The sequence below is a fragment of the Siniperca chuatsi genome, linkage group LG12, assembly GCF_020085105.1.
Source record: "Siniperca chuatsi isolate FFG_IHB_CAS linkage group LG12, ASM2008510v1, whole genome shotgun sequence".
Lineage (NCBI taxonomy): Eukaryota > Metazoa > Chordata > Actinopteri > Centrarchiformes > Sinipercidae > Siniperca > Siniperca chuatsi.
In genome coordinates this window covers 24,435,560-24,459,798 of record NC_058053.1, presented here as the reverse complement: position 1 = coordinate 24,459,798, position 24,239 = coordinate 24,435,560, and the positions used below count along the sequence as shown (strand labels likewise).

The following is a 24,239-nucleotide window of genomic DNA, read 5'->3' as shown; positions in this document are numbered from 1 at the left end:
GGAAACCAGGTAAAAATGTCCTATAAAATGTATGAAATAAACAAATAAAATAATTAAAAAGTCCCTCAGTCCCCCTCTGTCCCCTACTGGTCTCCTCTTCATCTCCTCCATACAGTCCTCCACAGTTTTCCCTCCGACAGCCGCACAGTAAGACACACCTGCAATGCGAGTGTGGCCAGTGTCGATCCTCTAGGGCTGGCCACACTTGCTGCAGGTGTACTGTAACGTCTGCCGGGCAGCGTGACCCCCCCCGCAGCAGCCGCTTGGGCCGCCTTTCTCTTCCTGTATGCCGTGGTCCTGGGCACACGCTGGGCTGCAGGAAGAGGAGGAGGCTGAGCAGCAGGGGCAGACGTGACGGTGTCGGTGGGTGGAGCGGTGCTGGAGGAGGAGGGAGAAGGCCACCATGTGAGGGACCGGGCAGCTCCTCATCTGGAGTGGGAGGGCGAGGAAGCAGACCCCAATTAGACAGTCCCGGCTGCTCCTCGGGGACGTCAAAGTGAAAGGGCTGTCCTTGTCCCACCTGCACAGAGGACAGCCCTTTCGCTGGAGGAGAGGCTGGAGAGCAACAGCTGGAGCAGGGACGACACCAGTTCCCTGCTCCAGCACAGCCCTCCCCCTCTCTTTCTGGCGTCGAGAGAACCTGAAAGACAAACAGGCCGTTTTTAGTCTCTTCAGCTTTTATTAAACGTTCAGTCACAGTACCAATTACAGCACATCGACACAGCTGCCTGTTAAACTCACCATCGGGACAGGGTCCTCTGGTTCAGCTCAAAGAGCTGGATTTCGGTCTGAGCCATCAACCTCGGGCTGGGAGGGTAGACGACTCTCTGTTTGTCCTGCTCTGGCAGGCGTTGCGATGAGTCTGTCCACTCTCCTGTCAGAAAGCCCCTGAAGGCTCCGTGCTTCCAGCAGGGCCTGGGCCGGCTTCAGGACATGCTGATATCCCGGCTGGCCGTCACGACCCTGCATCTCCTCCTGAGAGGAAACACCAGAAACGAGGAAAAGAAAAGGAAAGAGGGACGAACATTGTTGTTATTATCAATATTATCATCATCATCATCAGTAGTAGTTTCTTAGTGAACTTACCTCAGAGTCTGAGGAGGGCTGCTGGGGAGCAGGAGCTTGAACCTCAGGGGCCTCGGGAGGGGCATCTTGGTCAGGGGCGGTCGGACCGGATGGCTCAGACCTGGGTGCGTCAGCTGGATCACCTGACCAGGGTGCCGCCGCTGCGCTGGTGGACGGGGTATCGGGCTGGAAGACGGTGGGGTCCTCAACGTCCTCCTCGATACCCCCATCCACCTCCTCGAGCGACTGGATGCCAGCAGCCTCGTCCGGAGTGTCAGGGTCCAAGCTGACGTCCTCAAGCACTCTGCCCATCTGCCAGTAGAGGAACTCCACCCCGATGAGCTCTCCTGTCACAGAGCAAAAACAGGAAGCAGAGGATTTGTTAAGTGCTCCTTTCCCCCAGCCTTTGTGCACAGGGTCCATGACAAAGGCTGGGGGCATGTCAGCTGCAGATGCCAGATCCGGTGTGGCATCCAGAAGAACAGCCGACATGCAAAGAAGGGGTCGGGGGACGTGGGAGGCTGGTGGTAGATCGGCCGGGTTTGGGGGGGTACCACCAGAGATTCAGCTCACCGATGAGCCGAGGCCTCCCCCTGCTGTCCCTGGTAAACAGCACCCGACCGATCCACTGCTGCTGCTCCACAGTGAGAGCTGCCCGCCAGGACTCGGGCAGCAGCTGGAGAGAGAACCAGAGGAACACGCAGGGTCCTTTAATATCTCAGGGCAGCAGTGACATCTGAGGCCGGATGAGTAAAGTTTACTGTTAGACAAACAGCCTTACCTCAGCACTGCCAGCAGGTGGCGGGGGAGGGAGGAAGGCTGGCCCGGGCAACTCCTCCTGTCGTCATTCCTCCGGGGCAGGAGCAGGCGGTGGCAGCTGCAGTGAGGGAGCTGGTGGCTCTGCAGGCTGGACCTTGACGAGGGCTGCTGGAGGTCGCAGGGGGTGGTCTCGCTCCAGTGTGTCCTCCAGAAGCTCCTCGTCTGTGGGCTCGTCCAGCACAGCAGAGACACCGGCCCCCTTCTGTGGCGCTGCTGAGGTGGTGGCGGGAGGTGGATGCTGCAGGAGCGAGAGAGGGGGCTGTACATCTGGGGCTTAAAGAGAAATAAAATGTTTCGGTAACAGGAAAGAATTAGATTTGTGTGTTAACAGTGAACGACGGGCAGACGCTCAGCCAAGCTGCATGAACACCGCAGGAGCAGAGAAGGCGGTTCGAAGAGAGAAAGCGAGGGTGAGACAAAATTATGAGAAACACATTAGACTCGCTGAGGGAAGCAGGCAGCAGCTGGAGGAGTTACGCAGGTGACGGGATGATGAAGAAACTGTGACTCTGCAGGGTGCGCTCGTTAGTGATGTTCTGACAGGTGATTGGCCGGCGTGTGGGTTAGTGATTAGAGACAGGCAGAAGCTACAGGGTTTTTCATTTAACCAAACTTACCCTGACATTTCCTGTCCTTCTGATTACGGAAACATTTATGAAGCAAAATAAAAAGGGGAGTCAAACATGAATTCAAGTCTTTCTGTTATTAACAACATGTTACATGAATATGTAATACTTTTTACTTACACTGCTCGACGTCAACTGCCGCCCTGACCAGCTCTTCATCTGAAGGCTCCTCGGATGGTGTTGAGGGAGGAGCTGGTCTGAAGGAAGCTGTAATCACCCGACGAGAGACAAGAAACAAAAAATGTGAGCACAAGAAATCCGATGAAGTTTAACTGTGTGTTTACTTCAGGCTGGACTCACCTGGAGACGCAGGCTTAGGCAGCACCGGCTTCTTGATCTTTGCCTGCATCTCCACCGCAGACAGAGAACGCCGCCCAGAGACGAAGGCCGCAAACCTGTAACAAGACAAAAGTACACACAACATATATAATGTAACAACACGACAAACACTGACATGTCTTCAGAAAGGTCCTCCAGGTTCCTCGAACTCAGACCGCTTTAACATAAAACACGTACTGTGATGCACTCCCGGCTCCCTGGCTTGCGGCCGAGACAGAGGCTGTGCTGCTGCCGGTGGCTGCAGCTGTGGTGGTGGTGGTGGTGCTGCTGGTTGGAACGGCTGCGGCAGCGGTAGTGGTGGCGGTTGCAGCAGCAGCAGCTCTCTGCCTGTCTCTGCTCCTGACGTAGCGGACGGCGTTCTCCATCTGCGTGTCGGGAGCTGGCGCCTTCCTCCGGAGGTAGTTGACAAATCTAAGTAAATCAGACAGTTTGTCATTTCATTCTTATCACCGCCGGTCAGTACAGCAGCTACATTATAATCCACATTTTGTTACAACATACCGGATCTTTTTGGGGTCCTCAGACTCGTACAGGCTCTGCAGGGTCTCGAATTTGAAGTCCCCGGCCAACAAGGGCCTGTCCCTCCTGACCGGGCTGGAGGGACTTCTGCTGGGCCTCCTCAAACGCCCGGTGGAACCTGACTGCCTCCACAAAGTCAGGGTACGCTGAGGAGTAGCGGTGAAGGCGTCCTGCAAGTTCACAAAGACAAGTTAAACCTTAGGGGCCCTCCTTTTAAAGGGAAAGGAACGGGAAATGCTAACATTATGAAGAAATGACATAGTAATGACATCATGTCACTGTTATTAGTTTATTAAAACTTACGTTTTTTACTCTGTAAAGCAGGAGAATCTATATTTAGATTGACTTTTTTAAATCCACCAGCCACTCGACCAGCTGCTAGTTTCCCCATAAAACATGCCGGCTGCCTTCAGCTCCGCTGGACTGTTAATCACATAAGCAGTATGAAACACACCGACCAGCCGACAGCGGTGGGTGTGTTAGCATGCTATCAGCCTGCAGTACAGTGTTTAAAATGGTTTAAACAGCATGAACGTTAGCTGGCTAAAACAAAGCAATTTATAAAAACGTTTATATAGTAAATTCCTTACAGTAAAATTAAAATCTGAGATTGTAAGAACTAATAACGCTCTGGTCCGGCTCTAACTTTACGCTGTGTCATCCATCAGGCAACAATTTCACAACATACAAACACCTCGGTTAGCTCATTATGACTAATGTCAGACAGAATTATAAGTTTTTAACATGTTTTCCGTCCAATACTTAATAATAATTGGCAAATGCTTCACTCACCGACTTGCTTCTGTCTCTGCGGCAGTAAAAAGTCCGCTTGCAGGAGGCGGGATCACTGAGAGAAATTGGAACAAATCCGCTTCTCCCATTGGATGCCAAAAACATTGATTCTCGCAATTGGAACAAATTGAGCCATCGGATTGGCTGTGTGTTCTGCCTAACGGGAACAGATACTGTGCGGTGATTGGAAGGGGCGGGACATCTCCGCAGAAGGCCATTGGCCGAGTTGAGGCGACAGTTCATTGACTGAGTAAAAAGAGGAGGGGGCTCAGCGGTCAGCGGTTCGATCCCCGGCTGTGGCAAAGCTGGAGAAGCGCTTCAGGGGGTATTAAAACAGTTTAACCGAGGCAGAATTACTGCAGAAGAGTGTGGAGTCTTAGTAGATGTTTTGTACATTGTAAAAACTGTAAATAAAAGAGACCTTTTGACTGTTGCTTCTCTCCGCTTGTTACCTATGGCAGGCTCCGCCTCTGTTTACCTTCCTGGCCGCATGGCTAATTGAATATTCATACGGTGAGGAGCTGCACTTTCTCTCCTGGTGGAACAGGAAGGCTTAAGGAATCCACCAGCCACTCGACCAGCTGCTAGTTTCCCCATAAAACATGCCGGCTGCCTTCAGCTCCGCTGGACTGTTAATCACATAAGCAGTATGAAACACACCGACCAGCCGACAGCGGTGGGTGTGTTAGCATGCTATCAGCCTGCAGTACAGTGTTTAAAATGGTTTAAACAGCATGAACGTTAGATGGCTAAAACAAAGCAATTTATAAAAACGTTTATATAATAAATTCCTTACAGTAAAATTAAAGTCTGACATTGTAAGAACTAATAATGCTCTAACTTTACGCTGTTTCATCCGTCACTCAACTATTTCCCAACATATAAACACCTCGGTTAGCTCAGTATGACTAATGTCAGACGGAATTATAAGTTTTTAACATGTTTTCCGTCCAATACTTCATAATAACTGACAAATGCTTCACTCACCGACTTGCTTCTGTCTCTGCGGCAGTAAAAAGTCCGCTTGCAGGAGGCGGGATCACTGAGAGAAATTGGAACAAATCCGCTTCTCCCATTGGATGCCAAAAACATTGATTCTCGCAATTGGAACAAATTCAGCCATCTGATTGGCTGTGTGTTTTGCCTAACGGGAACAAATACTGTGCGGTGATTGGAAGGGGCGGGATATCTCCGCAGAAGGCCATTGGCCAGAGTTGGAACAGCAGATTCCAACAGCATTGTTCTCATTGCCAAATGTATTGTAACATCTACAAAGTAACACCATAAATGTTTAGTGTGCCACTATTAAAAGCAGTTTTCTCTAAACAGTTATTTCACCTAGGTCCTAAAATGGCCTTGTGTAATTAGTTTAGTAATTAGTTACATTATCATAAATAAAATATTGCTTTGTGAAAGTGTAGACCAATTCACTGACGCACAAACTAACCTGTTGCTTTGTCTTTTCTCTTCCTCCCTGCCTGGACAACATGACTGTACTGTTTTTACTTCATATGTATTTACCGTAGTTAATGCAATAGCTTAGTTTAACTGAAACACCTTATCATGCTGCATAATGAATATAAATAAATATTGAATTATGAGTGGTCAAGAGTGACCTTGACCTTGAGGTTGTCATGGCAACAAGCCGCACCAGTTAAGTTCAGGGAGTAGTTTAGCTACCTAAGCTAAGGAAAAATGTTAAAACTGCTAGCTGAGCTCCATGAAAAGTTAAATACACCTTCCTTCCACTCAAAAGCTGCCTTATTTTCACAAGGTTGTTAAATAATAGGCTATAGCCTGTAAATATCTGTATTTATTCACAAGATTATGCGTCACTGAACTACCTTCCCTGCTTAATGATGATTGACAGTGATGATTGACAGGGCTGTGTGATTGGCTGATCGTCTCGGTGTGATGGGGGCGGCTTCCACCCCCCAAAATGTTTCGGATTGTGTCGCGGTGTGGGTGCCCAAAGTTTGGGCCTTGCTAGAGTCCAGACCTGCTGACCCCCACCTGTCGACGTTTCTGGTAAAACAAGTAATTATCAAAGTAACTTTGTTTTAACTTTACTTTCTTTCAGTATAATTACAACTTTTAGAATGTGTTGTGCTACAGTGTACGGTTGTGCCGTGTATTTTGGTAGGTGATTGTAGGGATAGCAGCGGAAAAACGGCTCTAAAAGTTACCGTCTAATGTACATAAGAGCTCATAGGTGTATCTGTTGTATGCCGAATTTACTAGATGAAACCCCCGATTTAAAAAATAAATCTTAATTAAAGTTTGGCGATGTGACAAAAGCAAGACGATTATAAATTGTCCGATTTTATGAATGGGATTTGGTTTTGGCGATTGCCCCACCGCATACTTACAATAACGGCATTGTTCGTGGTTGATTTATTGTTAAACAATGCAACAATTCACATCAAGTACATATAAATGTAGATAAATAAATGCAGTTCTTGTGACTCATTTTTGATAATGTGTGTGTTTTTCCTCCATGTTCTGCAGTTAGACTACAGCCGCAACAGCGCCCCTCACGCCATAGACCGGTCATAGGCTGACACCTGGTGGTAAGTTTGTGAAACTGCATTGACATTTTTTAAATTAAAAACAAAAGCAGGAAACAGGAAGTATGAAGCAGGAAGAAACAACCACAGCTAAAACAGATGTGAAAATAAAGAACAGTTTAATCACTTTTAATAAAAATCAATCCTGGCTGTGTTACAAAAATATCTTTACTCTGAAATGCTGTGTTGTATTTTAAAGAACACTGGTAGTTTGAATGTAAATGGGTTTGAATGAGGAGAAAGAGCACTCCCTTTTTGCCCCCTTCAGTCCTGATAATGTGAGGTATAAACCCTGTTAGGTTTGGAAGAGTTTAGCTGGTAAGCCCTGTCGTAAAGTCCATCTCAGGGAGGTTCTGTGATAACAGCAGAGAGAAATTCACGTCATCAGAGCGAGACTTTATTATCCAAAGCCAGCGTGTGTGTGATCACGTCAGCTGTCCTGCAACAAAGCAACATGATAATGAATGAAACATAAAGCTTCAGCTGTGTATATACGGTCTTGTTTCCTCTGCTTCTTCTCAGGGTTGAGCTCTTCAGAAGCACGCGGCGCTGAGCTGAGTAGCTTGTTGCTGCTGTGAACGTCTGTCAGAGTGCAAGAAGGGATCACGCGTTGCAGCCTGCGTGTCTCTCTGTCTTCCTCACCCCTCACCCCTCACCCCTGTCTCTCTGTGTGTGTCCTCAGGGGAGGGGGCAGCAGCCGTTGGAGCTCAGGCAGGGGTTTCCGGTGGGGAGGAGTGCCTCTGGGTGGAGTGCAGGAGGAGGAGCTGTGACTAAATCTTTTGTTATCTCGCCTTCTGCACACCAATCCTGGCTGCCTGACGTAAACGCTTTATGCACAGAGTTCCCATGAAGCTTGCGAGCTCCTCAGCAGTACAAACAGGACCCAGACTGGGTCAGATGGGTCAGATTGGATCTTGGTGGGTCACTATAGGTACAGGGCTCACAGCACAACACCCCAGACCCCTGCATACTGTTGTGCTCTGTCTAGATTAAAGCCATTTAGAGGCAGTTTACTTACCCTTCCAGTCTCTGTGTGAGCTCCCACCCTGGGACAGGTTAGTCCTGGGACAGACCCCTGTAAATAGCACACAGGGACAGGGATCTGTTGTGTTACTCCGGTAGCACATATACTAAAATTGGAACGATACAGAGAAGATTAGCATGGCCCCTGCGCAAGGATGACACGCAAATTCGTGAAGCGTTCCTCATTTTTCTTTTTTTTTTATTTAATGTTTGAAACAGCGCCTCGTGGCCGGTGGCGGTACTGCAGCGGTAGTGGCGCAGCGTCTCCGTTTAAAACTCTTTCCCTGTGGGAAACTACAACAAAACCAACAAAAAATCTGGACTTTTATGACTCTACTGTACTCAAGTATGGATATACAGCCTTTTTGTTCACTCTGTGCCGGAGAAAAGAGCCAGGAGAAGGACTCAGAGGTACATTTTATTTTTCTGAAACTTCACTTGTCATTTTCACCATGTCTCATCTAAATGTAAACTATAACGTTACGTGTTTAGATTTTAGTAGAGAAATTGTCTAATCTAATGTTTTAACATAGGTTTTTATGAAAATCATATTATCTACCAAAGCCATACTGATCCATGATTTGATTCTTGAGCAGAATCTGGACATGATTGGTTTATATGAAACATAAATAAATAAATAGATAGATAGATAGAAATAGAGGCACAATGCAAATACCACCTAGAATTTTTTTTTCTTTAGTAGTGAGAAATAATTAAGTACTTTGCTGCCATATTTTTAACACTTTTATAAGTGAGCGGCATCTCAATATAAATGGTTATTTTTTCCCACCGTCAGCCAGTTAAGCTTTTTGAAATGTGCAGGATCGAGATGTGTAGTGGATGGACTTTTTAATATAATCACTTTATTTTTAAATATTTTGTAGTTTTGTTTTTGAGATGTTGTGATAATGCGGTGTACCAGAAGATGGCAGCATAATCCCAATTACTTTGAACTAGAGCTCCAGCTAGTGTGTGTGAAGAACTGAGCTGAGCTGCCCAGACAGGCAGCTTCTCTGGCTCTGAGTTATCATGGGGAGGGCACCTGACAGGTAACAGCCTGGACCTGAATCTCTCCCGTGGGATAGACGTGTCTGCCCTGGACGTTTCTTCTGTCTCATCCACGGTGTTGCACCACTTTCTAATTACATTTGAAGCTGTCCTTCTAATGTCACTGATGTTTTTACTACTCACCACATTGGTAACTTTAATGGCACTTAGTGAGTCTTTCTCGTCAGCAACAGAGCCCGTTGACTTAAACTCAGCCCTTTCTACCCTCCTAGATTCAGTTGCACCTCTTTCTACCAAAACAAGACGGTCAAAGAGGTCAACACCCTGGTTTACAGGGAGATACAGGCGTGCTCTTACTGCTGCAAGAACAGCCTATTCTCTTGTTTAATCAGTAACAATAAGCACAATCCCAGATTTATTGTTGGTACAGTAGCTAAACTTATCAAAAGCAGCCTGTCAGCTGCTCATCCTTTACGGCTCATGATGTTTTAGATTTTGTTTTGTTTTTTCGGTGGTAAAATTGATGAAATAAGACACAAAATGACTTCCTCATCACCAGCTACCTCTGCAGAATCGGTCTTACAATACTCGCATGCTGAATCCCAGCTAGTCTCAGTTCTTACACATTTTGAAACTATTCCAGCGGAACTTTTCTCTGGCCATCTCTGGGACCTGAATATTGTTAATTTATAAGTGGCACTGTTCCAACTAGCTTTAAGACTGCTGGGGTTAAACCACCACTTTAGAAACCGCACCTTGATCTAGGATCTCTCAATAACTGCAGACCAGTCTCTAACCTTCCGTTCTTTCAAAGGGATTAGAAAGAGTCGTGTCTCGGCAACGTTCGGCTCACATAAGTAACAGCGATCTCTTTAAACCTTTTCAGTCTGCCTTTAGGGCCTGTCCTTCCACTGAAACTGCACTGGCTAAAGTGGTAAAGGATCTTCTGCTTACCACTGATTCAAATTCCACCCCAGTACTTGTATTACTGGACATCAGTGCAGCGTTTGATACCATTATCTGGCTGTCTGATGTCAGCAGTGAGATTATTTCAGAGAAAAGGGGGCGCGAGCTCTGGGGACACGTAGGAGCCCAGTATTCTGAGAGCACGGGATGGGACGTAAGGTTTAAAGAGATCAGAGGGACGAGAAGGGGCGAGCCCATTTACAACTTCATAAGTCATCAGAAGCACCTTAAAGTCCGATCTGACATGAACAGGGAGCCAATGAAGGGACGCTAAAACAGGTGAAATATGGTCAGCCAGGCCAGAGATCTAGGAGTACTATGCCATCTGTATGTTCCTCTGGTTCTCTCTCCAGCTGCTGCCTGAGTCCTGGCGGGCAGCTCTCACTGCGGAGCAGCAGCAGCGGATCAGTCGGGCTGTTTACCAGGGACAGCTGGGGGAGGCCTCGGCTCATCGGTGAGCTGAATATATTAATTTGATGTATTTATGTGGTGACAAAGCTGTATTTAATGTTTGTGCTGTCCTGTGATCTGAGGGCGATTGCACAACTGAAGTGCCGCACTCCGGACGAGGCTGCTGCCATCCAGTCGCTCGAGGAGGTGGATGAGGGTATCGAGGAGGACGTTGAGGACCCTACTGTCTTCGAGCCCACCAGCACAGCGGCCCGGTCAGGTGATCCAGCTGACGCACCCAGGTCTGAGCCGTCCGGTCTGGTCACCCTGACCAATATGCCCCTCTCTGAGGCCCCTGAGGTTTAGACTCCTGCTCCCCAGCAGTCCTCCTCTGACTCTGAGGTAAGTTCGCTAAGAAACTACTACTAATAATAATAATTAATTAATGATGATGATAATGGTGATGTTCGTCCCTCCTTCTCTTCCTTTCTGGTGTTTCCTCTCAGGAGGAGATGCAGGGTCGTGACGGCCAGCCGGGATATCAGCATGTCCTGAAGCCGGCCCAGGCCCTGCTGGAAGCACGGAGCCTTCAGGGGCTTTCTGACAGGAGAGTGGACACTCATCGTGCTCTGGCATCGCCTGCCAGAGCAGGACAAACAGCGAGTTGTCTACCCTTCAAGGAAGCACACGGGAAGGACACCTCCTGTCCTGGGAAGGAGAGTCTCTGACGGTAAGATTAATTTCAAATATTGCTATTTTCTCTAGTAAATATCTGCTGTACGTTAACCCTCACTGTCCTCTCCATGACTTCCTCTTTCAGCTGCCTTCTCGGACTGAACTTGGGCTCTGCAAACTGGCCCAGTGCCAGCCGCCTGGTGGAGCCCATTTGCAGCCAGCTCTGACGGGATCAGGAGGACTCAGTGGTCCCTCATCCTCACGGACTACGTGGCCATTAGAGAGGGAGTGCTGGCCAGCCCCAGGTTGATGCCGGGGAGCCAAACCTGGCGGCAGACATCGCAGTAGATCTGCAGCAGGTGTGGCCAGCCCGAGAGGATCGACACTGGCCACTCTCTGTGGATGAGTGGAGGGAGGAAATGAAGAGGAGGCCAGCGGGGGACTGAGGGACATTTTATCATTTTGTTCTATCTTCATTAATTTAATTATTTTTATACCATTTTTATGATTTAAAAATCTATATTTTTTTATTTTACCACTTTTTTTTATTCATTTTTTGTTGCATGTGGAGTCATGTTTGTGTCACCTGATAAATGTAAATTCAATATTCTCTCTCTTTTAGCTCTGTTTTTGGTCTCTACCAACTCCTGAGGGGAATTTCTGGCTCTTTAGCTGCTAAATGTTCACTACGTTCACCAGCTGGTCACTAACTGTGTCAGTCTGAGGTTGAGCTGTACTGTGGGTTTTTAGAGCTTTTATTAAATAAAAGGAAAAACTCTGCAGTCTGCACTTTATTTGGAAGCTTTATTATTTGTAATGCCTTACTCAACTTCTAACATGTAAACATGACATTTAACTGCAACACTAGTCAATAAAACACAACATGGATGACTCATGCTGCTGCTGACACACTGTAAGGGTTCAAAGGTCACAATCTAAGCAGTCAAATGTGTAAAATAATGAAAATTAATAACAGAACTAATTTGAAGCTCTATCTATATATGCAAAATTATACCAAAAATACACCATTAAATCATCTTATTAGAGCTTTAATGCTCCAAACAGCTGTTAGTAGTCTTTATATGATAAATACACATTAAGCTGAAGCTTGTATATCAGCAGCATCTTCATTTCTGGATATATTTGGGACAGGGTGTCTCTGCTGAATGCTGGCGTGGACCACGAAGCTCAGGCTGTCCTGCTCTGATGACCACATACATATTCAAGGTTTATTTATTTATCATTTTACAACACGGGTGTAAAATGAGATTCAGTTGCAGTTCCCTTTTTTTCTATTCACAGAAACTCACACATACAAAAATGATATACAGTAGAGCAGTGAATAAATAAGTAAAAATATATATATATTTTACACGCTGGAGTGCTGGGGATGAGTTCAGCAGTCTCGTAGCCTGAGGGAAGAAGCTGCTCTGCAGTGTGGTGGTCCGGCTGCCAGACAGCAGCAGGGTGAACAGGCTGTGGCTGGGCTGGGGACTGTCTTTCAGTGTCCTTTGGGCTCTGAGCAGGCGCCTCACCTCCCCGATACCACTGATGCTCGGTAGGTCGGTACCAATGATCTGCTGAGCGGTTTTAGTCACCCGCTGCAGAGCCCTCCTGTCCTGGGCCGTGCGCATCCCATGCCAGTTTGTGATGTTTCCAGTCAGGATGCTTTCTATTGCTCCTCTGTAAAAGTTAACAGGAATTTTGCCTTCTTACAGCCGTTTCTGAGCTTTCTTTACCAGCTTTGGATATGTGAGATGACCATGTCACAATCTCTGTGATGCTGATTCCCAGCAACCTAAAACTGTTCACCTGCTCCACCTCAGCTCCACTGATGTAGACAGGAGGGGGTGTTTTTGCCTCTTTTCCCCGAAAATCAACGATCAGCTCCTTGGTTTTTGCTGACGCAGAGCAGTAGCATTTGATTTCCTCCCGATATGATCGGCCCAGAGTGTTAAGTTTGCCACATATATATATATATATAGGGGGCTTGGGGTCAGGAACGGACAGGATCAGGAACGAGGACATCAGAGGGACAGCTCATGTTAGATGTTTCAGAGATAAAGTCAGAGCGGCCAGATTGAGGTGGTTTGGACATGTTCAGAGGAGAGACTGTGAATATATTGGCAGAAGGATGCTGAGGTTGGAGCTGCCAGGCAGAAGGTCTAGAGGAAGACCAAAGAGGAGATTTATGGATGTAGTGAGAGAGGACATGAAGTTAATTGGTGTGAGTGAAGAGGATGCAGAGGACAGGGTTAGATGGAGGCACATGATTCAGTGTGGCGACCCCTGAAAGGGAACAGCCGAAAGGAAAAGAAGAAGAAGTTCTCACTGTTTATAGTGTTGTTTGAATACTATGTTTACTATTTGCTAATCTACTACATCAGTTAGTAAAACCCCACACTATTCTACAGCCATTATGTCTCAGTTAAACAGCCTTACAACCACTGAAGCGCGTCTCCGTCTTTGCCCGAGCCGGGGATCGAACCGCTCACCTCCCGCAGCGTCTCTCCGCTCTCATCGGACAGTCGACTGCGGAGCTGATGCAGAAGAGTTGGTAAGTCAAATATTCATGAATTATTATTATTAAGTATTTGTGGGAAACACGTTAAACACTCATATTTCTGAATGACATTAGTTATAGTTAGCTAACCGAGGTGTTTTAAGGCACTTTGTGAAATAGTTGAGTGCTCGATGTTACAGCATAAAGTTAGCATTATTGCCGGAGCTTTATGAACTAGGTCTTAAAATGTCAAACTTGAATGTTACTCTAAGGAATTTATTATATAAACTATTTATCATTGCTTTGTATTAGCCAGCTAATTCATGCTGTTTAAACCGTTTTATTCAACTCTGTACTCCAGGCTAATAGCACGGCTAACCTAATAGCACGGCTAGGCTAATAGCACGGCTAAGCTAATAGCACTGCCAAGCTAATAGCATGGCTAATGCACAGCTGTAAGTTGGTCGGTGTGTGTTTCAGATGACGTTACTTTCTGTTATCTGCATTGTCTGTCATGATGATCCGCGTAGAGCTAAGAAAAATGAGGCTTTATCACTCAGATATATGTAATTAACAGTCCAGCAGAGCCGAAGGCAGCTGCTAGTTGATTTTGTTTTTATTGGGAAATTAGCAGCAGCCAGCTAGCCAAATGCTGGTAAGATATGAAAGTGGCTGGTAGAGTTCAGACACAGAATAATGATTTATTATTGAGTGGCTTTTGAATTTGAACATTAATCTGTCAGTGGCTGGCAGATGCTCATCTTAAAAAGTTAATTTCCCATCATTCAACAAACTGACCCACATGCTGTTCAACCACTTAATATATATTTCAAATATAAAACGATGTCAGAACATCTGTGATAATATGATGAAGCTGCTCTGATAAAAAGTTTGACATTCATTATATAAAGATCTGAGTACAGCAGAACACTGTTATCTGACTGTGATGTCCTCTGTTATATTATAGATTCTCCTGCTTTCCAATCAGAGAAGGGAAGTTTTAATAAACTAGTAACAGTCATGTGATGCCATTATTACTAAATTTCTTCCTAATCATTAGCATTAGCATCCTTATCTTGAAGCATTTACTGCTGATGTTCATTTGCTCTGTTTGGATGGAACAATTCCCCTAATGGGACCCTCCTCCTCAAGCCCTCACCTGACGCCCCAACCTGTACGTGTCTGAGGACCCCAAAAAATCTGGCATGTTTTAATAACATTTTGATTATAATATTGCTGTAAAAAATAAAATACGGAGCCGGGGGAGGGGGTAATATTCTGAGAAGAAAGTCGGAAATTTAAGAGAAAAAACTCAAGCCTCCAACCTGTTTTAGTGAATTTTCATTTGGCAGTGATCATATGGCATGGAAGTGAATTATGTTACAATGGGTTTGTTTGTATGTGTGTGTGGGATGTCGACTTTGACTGTTTAGCCCGAGGACCTATGCACACTTCTCATTTCTGGACTCACTCAATTAGTGTTGGTGATGTTATGACTGGCTGACTAGCACACACACACACACACACACACACACACACACACACACACACACACACACACACACACACAGCTATGTTTACAATCAAATATTTCAAATTTTTGATGTAGCCTAGGCCTATTTTTTTTTTTTTTTTTTTTTTTTTTTTTTTTTTTTTTTTAGAAAGGTTGCACCAAATAGCCAACTGAGTTTTGGGACATGTATAGTTTTGCTCATATTTAATAGAAGGGGCTGCTCAAAGCAGAAGAAAATAAGGTTAGTTAGGAGGTTTCACTTTGCTTTGACAAGCTACCAGCGTTCAGTAACACTGATCAGACTATTATGGTTGTAACATTTAGTGGTACCGTGTGGGTGAGACCCTACCCAGATAGGCCTTTGTTTATGTTGCGTTCCGTCCATTCTTTGCATTCAAGGTTATGGAAATAAACACAGTAATGTCAAGCAAAGCAACAGACTATGTAAAGGCCAAAAAACACACAGGCTAACGTTATCAGATTCAGACCAGGCAATTTATCAGAAATCAGAATCAGAAATATTGATCCCCGAAGGTAAACTCTTTGTTACAGCAGCTCGCCTTTTACGTCAGTGCACACAGGAAAAAGTACTAGCAAAAAATATAAAACACTCTAAAACAGGTCAGAAAATAAATTAAGTACCACGTGGGTATTAGTATAAAATAAAATAAGTGTAAAGTACCAAGTGGGTTTACCGGTTGATGATGATAATACGGTATAATAATACAATGTAATAATATATGTAATAAGTAGTAAGTAATAGTGCATGTACTGTCAAGTTAAGTATAGCTTATTAAGATTATTATGAGACGGTGGATATTGCACAGCATTAATAGAGGTATGAACAAATATAAATATCAATAAATAGGGAAAACTAAAATATTGCACAGGAGTATTACACAGAATATTGCACGATTGTTTCAAGTATTGCAGAGATGTAAAGATCTATGTCCAGTTTAGTGACTTAGGGTCATACAGACTAACACTTAGAGGGAGGAGTTAAAGAGTTTGATGGCCACAGGCAGGAATGACTTCCTGTGGCGCTCTGTGGTGCTTTTTGGGGGGATGAGTCTTCCGCTGAAGGTGGGAGACACTGTCCAAGATGGCGTGTAGTTTGGTCAGCATCCTCGTTTCTGACACCACCGCCAGAGAGTCCAGCTCCACCCCCACAATGTCACTGGCCTTACGGATCAGTTTGTTGAGTCTGTTGGCGTCCGCTACCCTCAACCTGCTGCCCCAGCATGCAACAGCATACAGGATAGCACTGGCCACCACAGACTCATGAAACATCTTCAGCATTGTCCGGCAGATGTTGAAGGACCTCAGCCTCCTCAGGAAATAGAGGCGGCTCTGGCCCTTCCTGTACAGAGCTTGAGTATTCTTAGCCCAGTCCAGTTTATTGTCCAAGTGTACTCCCAGGTGCTTGTAATCCTCAATAATGTCCACACTGACCCCCTGGATGGAAACTGGGGTGACTGGTGCCTTGGCCCTTCGTAGATCCACAACCAGCTCCTTAGACTTTGTTGCATTGAGCTGCAGATGGTTCTGCTCACACCATGAAAGTCCCCTGAGGGGCCCCAGTGTTGCTGACCACGCTGTCCGACAGGGCCTGCAGCCTTGTTTGAGTGGAGTTTCATCAGCTGTCCTCTCACCTGGTCAGTAGTCAGGCACACAGCAGAGGTTACAGGCAGGGGGGGGGGGGTCATTAGTGTGAAGAGGGCCGTTAGTCTGATAGCCAGTTGAGGGGGGAGCAGAGTACTCAGGAGTCTGAGGGCCGACAGCAGCTGAGTTAGAGGGGGGATGAGCAGGATCCTGTGTGTCGAATCTGTTAAACAACAGATTAAGTTCGTTGGCCCTCTCCAATGCGCCTTCAACTCCTCTGCTGCCAGTCGGTCTGAAGCCAGTGATGGTCTTCATGCCGCTCCAGACCTCTCTCATGCTGTTCTGCTGGAGTTTCCGCTCCAGCTTCCTCCTGTACTTCTCCTTGGCTTCCCTGATTTTCACCTTCAGGTCGGCCTGGATTGCACTCACCTCCTCCCTATTATCAGTAAAGGCCCTCCTCTTGGCATTCAGGATGTCTTTGATGTCTTTTGTTACCCACGGTTTGTTGTTTGGATAACAATGGACCACCATGGTTGGCACATTGCAGTCCACACAGAAGTTAATGTAGCCAGTGATGCACTCAGTGTGCCCATCAATGTCATCTCCATGAGGCTCACAGAGTACATCCCAGTTTGTCACCTCAAAACATTCCTGCAGTGTCTCATAGGCCTCCTCTGACCATCTCCTCACTGTCCTTATGGTCGCAGGCTGCCTTTTAACCAGAGGCACATAGCAGGGTTTAAGGTAAACCAGGTTGTGGTCTGACCTACCCAGGGGGGAGGGGGGGGAGCTGTATGCGTCCTTAACGTTAGCATACAGCAGGTCCAGTGTCCTCTCCTCTCTAGTAGGACAGCTCACATACTGGGTGAAGTTAGTCAGTGTTGTTGAAACACTGGCATGGTTGAAGTCACCCGAGATTAATATGAGTGCACTCGGGTGTTGAGTCTGGAGATGTGTTATGGCGGTGTGAATGGCGTTGCATGCCGATGCCGGGGTATCTGGTAATCTGGTATGTTTTAATAACATTTTGATTATAATATTGCTGTAAAAAATAAAATACGGAGCCGGGGGAGGGGGTGATATTCTGAGAAGAAAGTTGGTAATAAAGGCGCAACTGGCCTGCCATAGAAAGTGCACCTGTTGGTGCCGATGTCATTCGGTGCCACGTTGGTTTCGATAAGTGACGTCATTTACAACCAGCCTCCTCCATGCTCACCTGCTGCTGTGAAAACGGAACCGCGGGTGAAAAAATCCAACACGGGAGTTGTGTTTTTTGGGCGGGGCAAGCCGATGAATGTGTGCAGAGACCAGAGGTGTAGGTGTGTGTGTGTGTGTGTGTGTGTGTGTGTGTGTGTGTGTGTGTGTGTGTGCGTGCAGAGACCAGAGGTGTAGGTGTGTGTGTGTGTGTGTGTGCAGAGACCAGAAGTGTAGGGGTGTGTGTGTGTGTGTGTGTGTGTGTGTGCAGAGACCAGAAGTGTAGGGGTGTGTGCGTGTGTGTGTGTGTGCGTGCAGAGACCAGAGGTGTAGGTGCAGAGAGACCAGAAGTGTAGGGGTGTGTGTGTGTGTGTGTGTGTGTGTGTGTGCAGAGACCAGAAGTGTAGGGGTGTGTGTGTGTGTGTGTGTGTGTGTGTGCAGAGACCAGAGGTGTAGGGGTGTGTGTGTGTGTGTGTGTGTGTGCGTGCAGAGACCAGAGGTGTAGGGGTGTGTGCGTGTGTGTGTGTGTGTGTGCGCGGGGGAAAAAAGAGAACTGAAGGGAAAAGCAAGGTGAGCAGATTAAAGTAGTTTGTGAGCAAACACTAGAATAAGGTGGTGAATTAAGTAGAATTAAAATGGTAACAAAAAAAATAACCTACTAGAAATAGGGTAGTATTTTAATTTATTCTTTCAAATATTATAATATTTTTAATAGACAAATATATTTTTTGTTGCAGAATAATGCCCTGCAGTACTTACTTTGTTTCTTGTTATCATTTGTTTTTAAGAGAAAATAATTGAATAAAATATTGAAATATTAATGAGTATTAATGAATATTAATATTCTGCCATTTATTTTGGGTAAATTAATTGTTTTATTAATCAAGTAATAAAAAGATAATCATTAGAATAATTGATCAATTAGTTGTTAGATTAATCAACTAATCGATAAAAATAATCTTTAGGTGCAGCCCTTGTGCCTTTTTTTTCAGAAGGTAGCCTATTGCCCCTTGAACTGATTTTTAGGGGCATATACTAAACTTTGAAAAAATGTATAATTATTATGTTACATTGTTAAATAAACACTCAATTCTCAATTTGCTGCACAAAGATTAGTTTTATTTGGAAAAATAACAAGTGAGAACAGCAACAAAAATAAACTACGAGCATTTAAGGGCACTTTTGGTCCAAGCTCTGTTAATTTCTGGAGGCCCCTGTCATGCTGCTGCCGCACTCTCCCCGTCTGCTGTAGAGAATATCTATAAATTACTATCATTATATGAATTATATTATTAATATAAGAATTATTACATTTTGACAGAGCGTTTCTATTTTTACCTGCGCAGCTTTTCTAGACCCTGGTTTAGATAAGAAATGAAAAGATTTGTCTTATCCTGTCTGTCACTGAGTCCAGCTTCTGGGTTCAAGTTTGGGATTTTCTGAGCCATTACAAGACTTCAATATGCAGTCTAGTTTATTTTTCCCAAGTTCTTGTTCTTTTTAAAGTTTAATTGAGTTAGATTTGAGTGTTTTACTTAAAGTTTTAAATTGCTCTCAATCTGTGAACGAAATTGTTGCTACATATTCAAATCTTCATATTGCCACATAATCGCTATCCTGGAAATGATCCGCAGATTTTAGAAATAACAGTCTTTTGATATAAACTTGAACAGAACAGTCTCTTTCACATCATGTTGCTCATCACAGCCACACCTGTATTGTAATTCAAAATGTGGAGGCCTGGCCAGGACCTGCCCTGAGGGAGTAATTAGTGGAGAGGGACATTTGAGGAAATCCACACTTTTCACAGAACCATGTAAACTGTTTTCACTGTGTCAAGCCTTGTTGATTTGAAGTATACAACTGTGTAGAATGATGAACCAAAAACGATAAGTTTGAGGTTTCTGTAGTTATTTGCTTGTTGCACAAAATGTAACCCCGGATCTGCCTTGCGTAATTGTGGCTTAACAGTGCGCAACATCTCTCAGACTGCAGGTGGAACAGAGAAAGAAAGAGAATCACCAGAGTAGAGCAAAGTCCTTCAGTATAGGCTGCCGACTAACTCTTGTGGATTTCAGAGCTGGTAATAATCTGTATTCTGTCTGTCTGCAATGAATGCCATAACTGGAATAAAACTTTTTTTTTTTCTGTGTGATCACATGTCAGCTGGTTGAATAACGTAACGAATAAAAGTGGAAAGACGAACAAAACGTGTGTAAAATGGTTTGTGTGATTAAAGGGAAGTGTGTGTTTTCCCCAAATAAAATGACCAAAACATTATGAGCTGAGCTGAGCAGGTGGGCAGCAGATCTTGCGAGACTCACTCCCTCTTACCACCAAGACTGCAGTGCACAACACATTGGCACCGCGCCTCGTGTCCCACGGCAAATCACTATAGGCTTGTTTGACCGATGCAGACCTGCACAATTTTGATCGCGTCTTGCTGAGTGCAAAACGCATGACGGTTAGTGATGTTTTTCTGCGTGAGACATGGAAATCTCTGGGGACAAAGACGCTCGCAGTTTTGAGAGCTAGACGCCACAGTTTCTCTCCACGAGCTGCAGAAGCGAAATACTTGATGGGAAACGACCTGCCAATAGATCGAGCTGAGCACTCATTGGAGGTTTTTACCCGTGATATTGATGAAACTCTCCAATTGGCTCCGAAAAAGTTTTACGTCACCACGCACAATTAAATGACGTTAAATGCCATTATTGTTTTTCATCATTATTCCCCAATATTTGTCCACATGAACTTAAGCAGTAACACATGTACTTAATGAGTACATTTCTGACACTAACAATTAAATGCCTTTGTGCGTTCTCCATAAATGCAAACTGGTCTAAACCACTGACCAAAATCGTTTGGAAAAGTAAGTGGTTATGCCTTTTACATGCAGTATTCAACCCCCCTGTATTGATTTGTTTTAAAATGAACAGACACTTGAGTCACTTGGGATTTCCACTGGAACCACTTTATCAGCAACAAATAACGCTAATGCTACTAACGCTAATTGAAGGCGAGTCAAGCCAACTCCAAGCTGTTCGACTCCAGGCACGCGTTTTAATAGGCCTGCCTCCCCCGACTGCAAACGGCTACTCTCGTCTACTTTCGAGGCAAGCAGCAATTCCTCTCAAACAAGCCGTATAATACCAAACCGGCTCAGTCGAGGAAATAACCTCAGTGCGTCCTAGCCGACACCAATGTTATTTCTTCTTTAGAAATAACATTGTTTTCTGTCTACAGTATAGGCTATAACAGTTTTTAGGAACATGTAAAATATTAAGTTACTTTATTCCTTTTACACTTGTTCTTGTGACTGAACATTAAGCAAATCTAGCTTCTGAAAGTTCCTGTTTCAAGTGAGGTGACAACCACTTACCGCACAAACTATATTTACTGTCTTTGAGATGTGACTTCCTGAAACTAAAGTTTATAACAACTGAACCCAATAAGAGTTTTCTCATTTTCATGTAGAGAAACTTGCGCTCCAGAGTCGACCCTCGACAAAGTATCTGGCATTCTTATGAGCGATGGAGGAAATCTATGTGAATGTTGAATCTGACAAATCTGACTCAAAAATGTCACAGAATCAGACAGGTAAGAATGAGTAGCACATAAGCTGACAAACTAAGCTCTGCATAAATGTGTATTATTATCTGTCATATTACTGTTGTATTCTTGATTGTATTCACTGGTCTTCTCTGTGTTCAGGTCCCAGGAGCCCAGAGAGCAGGTTTCATGGAGCTGTTGTTCTCTTTCTGGGGCTGCTGAATGTTTTCCTGCTGGCTTTGCTCATCTGCCTCGGTGTCCTCTGTGAGTCTGGTTCACATTCAGAAGTTAGTCAAGCTGAACTCATGATTATAGGAGCATCATTCACTTTAACTTTTCATCCATGATTTACTCTGACCTGTTTTTAAAAATTTTATTTTTTGTTTCGATTGCATTGTTTTCAATATTTTGTACACAATCAAACCTCAAACAGCCAAATCAACATAACAATGCCTCATTTCATTTTTGTGACGTGTTCAAATTGAATTGGTGCATTTCAGCATTTATCCAGTATCAACTTAATTGCTTATTACACGAGTATCATTTTCAAGACACAAAAGCAGTGACATGTTGTATTTCTACTGCTGACAGCTGCACTGAATTACATTTGATGTTCAATTAAACTGCAGTCAAATATGTTCCCTTTACTGAAGACTGCCAGAGTTTCACTACACTCTTTGAATGGCAGTATTTCATAAGTTTCATTAAGTATGATCATTGATAATCGTGGGACAAAATAAGGAAATATGTAGTCTTGTGAAATACAATAGCTGTTTCTATAGAACATGAATGCAGAAGATATCTTGTGTTTCAGAGAAATGTCTCTTGATTATTTCAGACCATAACTCAATACATGGCTCAGCTGCAGATTTCTCCACACCAACCAACCAGACTGAGCATCTCCAGGCCAGTGATAACAGGTCTTCTTCCCTGACTGAAGCAAGAGACCTGCTGAATGCCAGCCTCGTTGAAATAGCTAAAGAGTTGAAAAAGCTTGAGAATTTGTCCAAACAGGGAGTATTTGCATGTGGTATTTAGATTTACTTGCTGTTTCTTTAAACATTTCTTACTCAGAATTTCAATGATAAAATCACCCTGCATTGTGTTATGGTATTTTTAGTATTTACTGTAGTTTTGGCAGTATTTGTGCATGCATTGCAACATTATTTAGTCAACCAACAATTTAAGTTTTGAGTATCAAACACACTCCCTGTAGAAGGTGGTATAAAGTTTGTAGTTTGTTTCGAACTTCATAGAGAGCAGAGGCTGCAGGCTGCTTGGATTTGTGATGAGTGCAGTTCACTTCAGTGGTGACTGACCAAACATTCATGACCAAACAAATATGTGGCGGTGTCTGTATCTGCAGAGACCCTGCCCTCTGCCTGTATTTTCATATTATTTTGCTGTGTTCGGGACGTTTCAACCTGAGGTCAGGACGTAGCAAGCTGTGAAACAATCAGAAAATAACGTTTTATTTAACTGATTCACTACTTTGTTCTCGCTAATGCCTCTCCCTCTCTTCATTCACTCTCTAGCTCGCTCGACCACTACTTTTCTCTCGCTCTCTGCATGGGGCCAACTTTGAATCGTATGATTATAAACTGCAACCGACAAATCCTGCTCATTATGCCCTTAAAAGAAAAAAAAATATTGGAAGGAGACATACATTTATTATGTATTCACCTACAGACCATTATGTGCCACTGAGGAACTTTGTGTATGTCAGAGATGTACAGATTCATGATTCGCTTGTTCATTAACCTGTTAGAGACTGGGAGGAGAATCAGCCTGATAATGGTGGTGGAGATCCACAGTGGGGTGAAGAGGACTGTGCACATATCAGACCTTTCACCACTAATTGGAATGACCTGTCATGTACAACGTCTCTGCCATGGATCTGTAAGAAAATAGCTTAACATTGGTGTATGTTTTGAGATCATAAATGTGATCATGCTTATACATTGTATGATTACGCAAGGTCTTTAGTAATAACCGTTCTTGTATGTAGACATGAATAATGTAAAATTGGAATTCATCAATCATTAATCATACTGTAAATATGTATTGTATGTATGTTACTTTGAAAACTCATCAGTTCATCCTAATCCTCAAAGCCTTTTATCATGTAAAATTGAAACTTTATTTGAAAATACAATAAAATCTAAATCTTTAAGTTGCGTGTATAAGTACATTATTATGTATTTCTATAGTAAACATATAGGCTATGTTATATTAGAAAGAAGTAATTGCGTGAAATGACATTTTATTACATTACTGTACTGCAATAAGGCTGCAATATAAGAATATTATTACTCCAACTGATATTTCCAACTGATTAGGGTCTTGACTTTACTTTTACCTGGGACCTGATCTGTTTTGCATCGTAACAATATGCTTGGTTTTATAGAGAATTATATCGTGTATGTACTTCTCTTGGCTATCGGGAAACTTTTGTGTTTGTGTTCCAAGCTTTCACCTGGTTCACCAGAGCACTGACAGGTTCAGCACTTCCTGGATTAAGATTAAAATTGTTTTATTATGTGACTCAGATGCATAACTACTACACCTTTGTAATAAAAACACAGGTAACTGTTAACTATTTAACCATTTAGAGGCACGTAGAGGCCAACTAATGTTCTAGCAGGTAGGGCAGCCTATATAGCACAGCATCACGTTTTCTCTACTGGAAGGGCACATGGGGACACCAGGGGTGGCAGTTGCCACCAGTGTACACCAATGATCCATATGGGTTTGGTGTCTTCTGGAAAGTGAGTATTCAGTCCCTTGCTGTGAGACCTTTTAAGGTGCCCCAAAAGTTCCTCCTAAAAATTGGCTCAACAAAGGATTTGTAAAACAATGGCTGACTGTCCAAACATGTGAGACCGATATGTCACGTGAAGAGCGAGGTTACTTTGGTTTTTTGTCTTTCTAATTGGATCGACTCCTGATTAACAGATTACATTTTAAACAGCTGTGAAGAGACATGGTATTTTTGATATCACTGATGAGTTTATTAATGATGTTTTATATGTATTCAATGTATTTCCATCAGTAAAATCATGCATTAAAGTTATATCCAACTAGAA

At 44.1% G+C, this 24,239-nt stretch overlaps 2 protein-coding genes, 2 long non-coding RNA genes and 1 other non-coding gene across 8 annotated transcripts; 3 read left to right on the top strand and 2 right to left on the bottom strand.

The window, feature by feature from the left end:
- Positions 1–59: 59 nt before the first annotated feature.
- LOC122885820 lies at positions 60–1,699 on the bottom strand. Its single transcript, XM_044217503.1, has 3 exons — positions 1,087–1,699; positions 742–975; positions 60–640 (listed from the first exon to the last, which is right to left on the bottom strand). Exons 1-2 carry the CDS (start codon positions 1,555–1,557, stop codon positions 769–771), a joined length of 678 nt encoding a protein of 225 aa, XP_044073438.1. The 5' UTR covers positions 1,558–1,699; the 3' UTR covers positions 60–640; positions 742–768.
- Positions 1,276–3,407, bottom strand: LOC122885821 (vegetative cell wall protein gp1-like). The gene is made up of 6 exons (XM_044217504.1): positions 3,351–3,407; positions 3,027–3,260; positions 2,811–2,905; positions 2,631–2,717; positions 1,847–2,157; positions 1,276–1,412 (listed from the first exon to the last, which is right to left on the bottom strand). The coding sequence occupies exons 2-5, from the start codon at positions 3,212–3,214 to the stop codon at positions 1,910–1,912; spliced, it is 618 nt and encodes a 205-aa protein (XP_044073439.1). The 5' UTR covers positions 3,215–3,260; positions 3,351–3,407; the 3' UTR covers positions 1,276–1,412; positions 1,847–1,909.
- Positions 3,408–6,030: 2,623 nt separating this feature from the next.
- Positions 6,031–11,365, top strand: LOC122885822. 3 transcript variants are annotated; one of them, XR_006380199.1, is made up of 7 exons: positions 6,031–6,188; positions 6,669–6,730; positions 7,250–8,161; positions 10,078–10,178; positions 10,258–10,516; positions 10,621–10,844; positions 10,935–11,365. It is a non-coding gene; the product is annotated as an uncharacterized LOC122885822 (long non-coding RNA). The 3 variants fall into 3 exon arrangements; XR_006380200.1 differs by having other exon boundaries at positions 6,031–6,197; XR_006380201.1 differs by having other exon boundaries at positions 6,031–6,209.
- Positions 7,835–7,940, top strand: LOC122886195. Its single transcript, XR_006380304.1, has one exon. It is a non-coding gene; the product is annotated as a U6 spliceosomal RNA (small nuclear RNA).
- A 967-nt stretch (positions 11,366–12,332) lies between the features above and the next one.
- On the top strand, positions 12,333–24,239 carry LOC122886001. Of its 2 annotated transcripts, XR_006380227.1 has the most exons (5): positions 12,333–12,347; positions 13,204–13,346; positions 21,079–21,201; positions 21,316–21,417; positions 21,992–24,239. It is a non-coding gene; the product is annotated as an uncharacterized LOC122886001 (long non-coding RNA). The 2 variants fall into 2 exon arrangements; XR_006380226.1 differs by lacking the exon at positions 12,333–12,347 and having other exon boundaries at positions 13,019–13,346.

Coding starts and splice junctions, on each gene's coding strand:
- LOC122885821 (XM_044217504.1), bottom strand. CDS start 3,214: ATGGAGAACGCCGTCCGCTACGTCAGGAGCAGAGACAGGCAGAGAGCT. Junction 2,718..2,810: donor GCCTAAGCCTGCGTCTCCAG/GTGAGTCCAGCC, acceptor GGGTGATTACAG/CTTCCTTCAGACCAGCTCCT. Junction 2,158..2,630: donor GGCAGTTGACGTCGAGCAGT/GTAAGTAAAAAG, acceptor TTTCTCTTTAAG/CCCCAGATGTACAGCCCCCT.
- LOC122885820 (XM_044217503.1), bottom strand. CDS start 1,557: ATGTCGGCTGTTCTTCTGGATGCCACACCGGATCTGGCATCTGCAGCT. Junction 976..1,086: donor AGCCCTCCTCAGACTCTGAG/GTAAGTTCACTA, acceptor GTTTCCTCTCAG/GAGGAGATGCAGGGTCGTGA.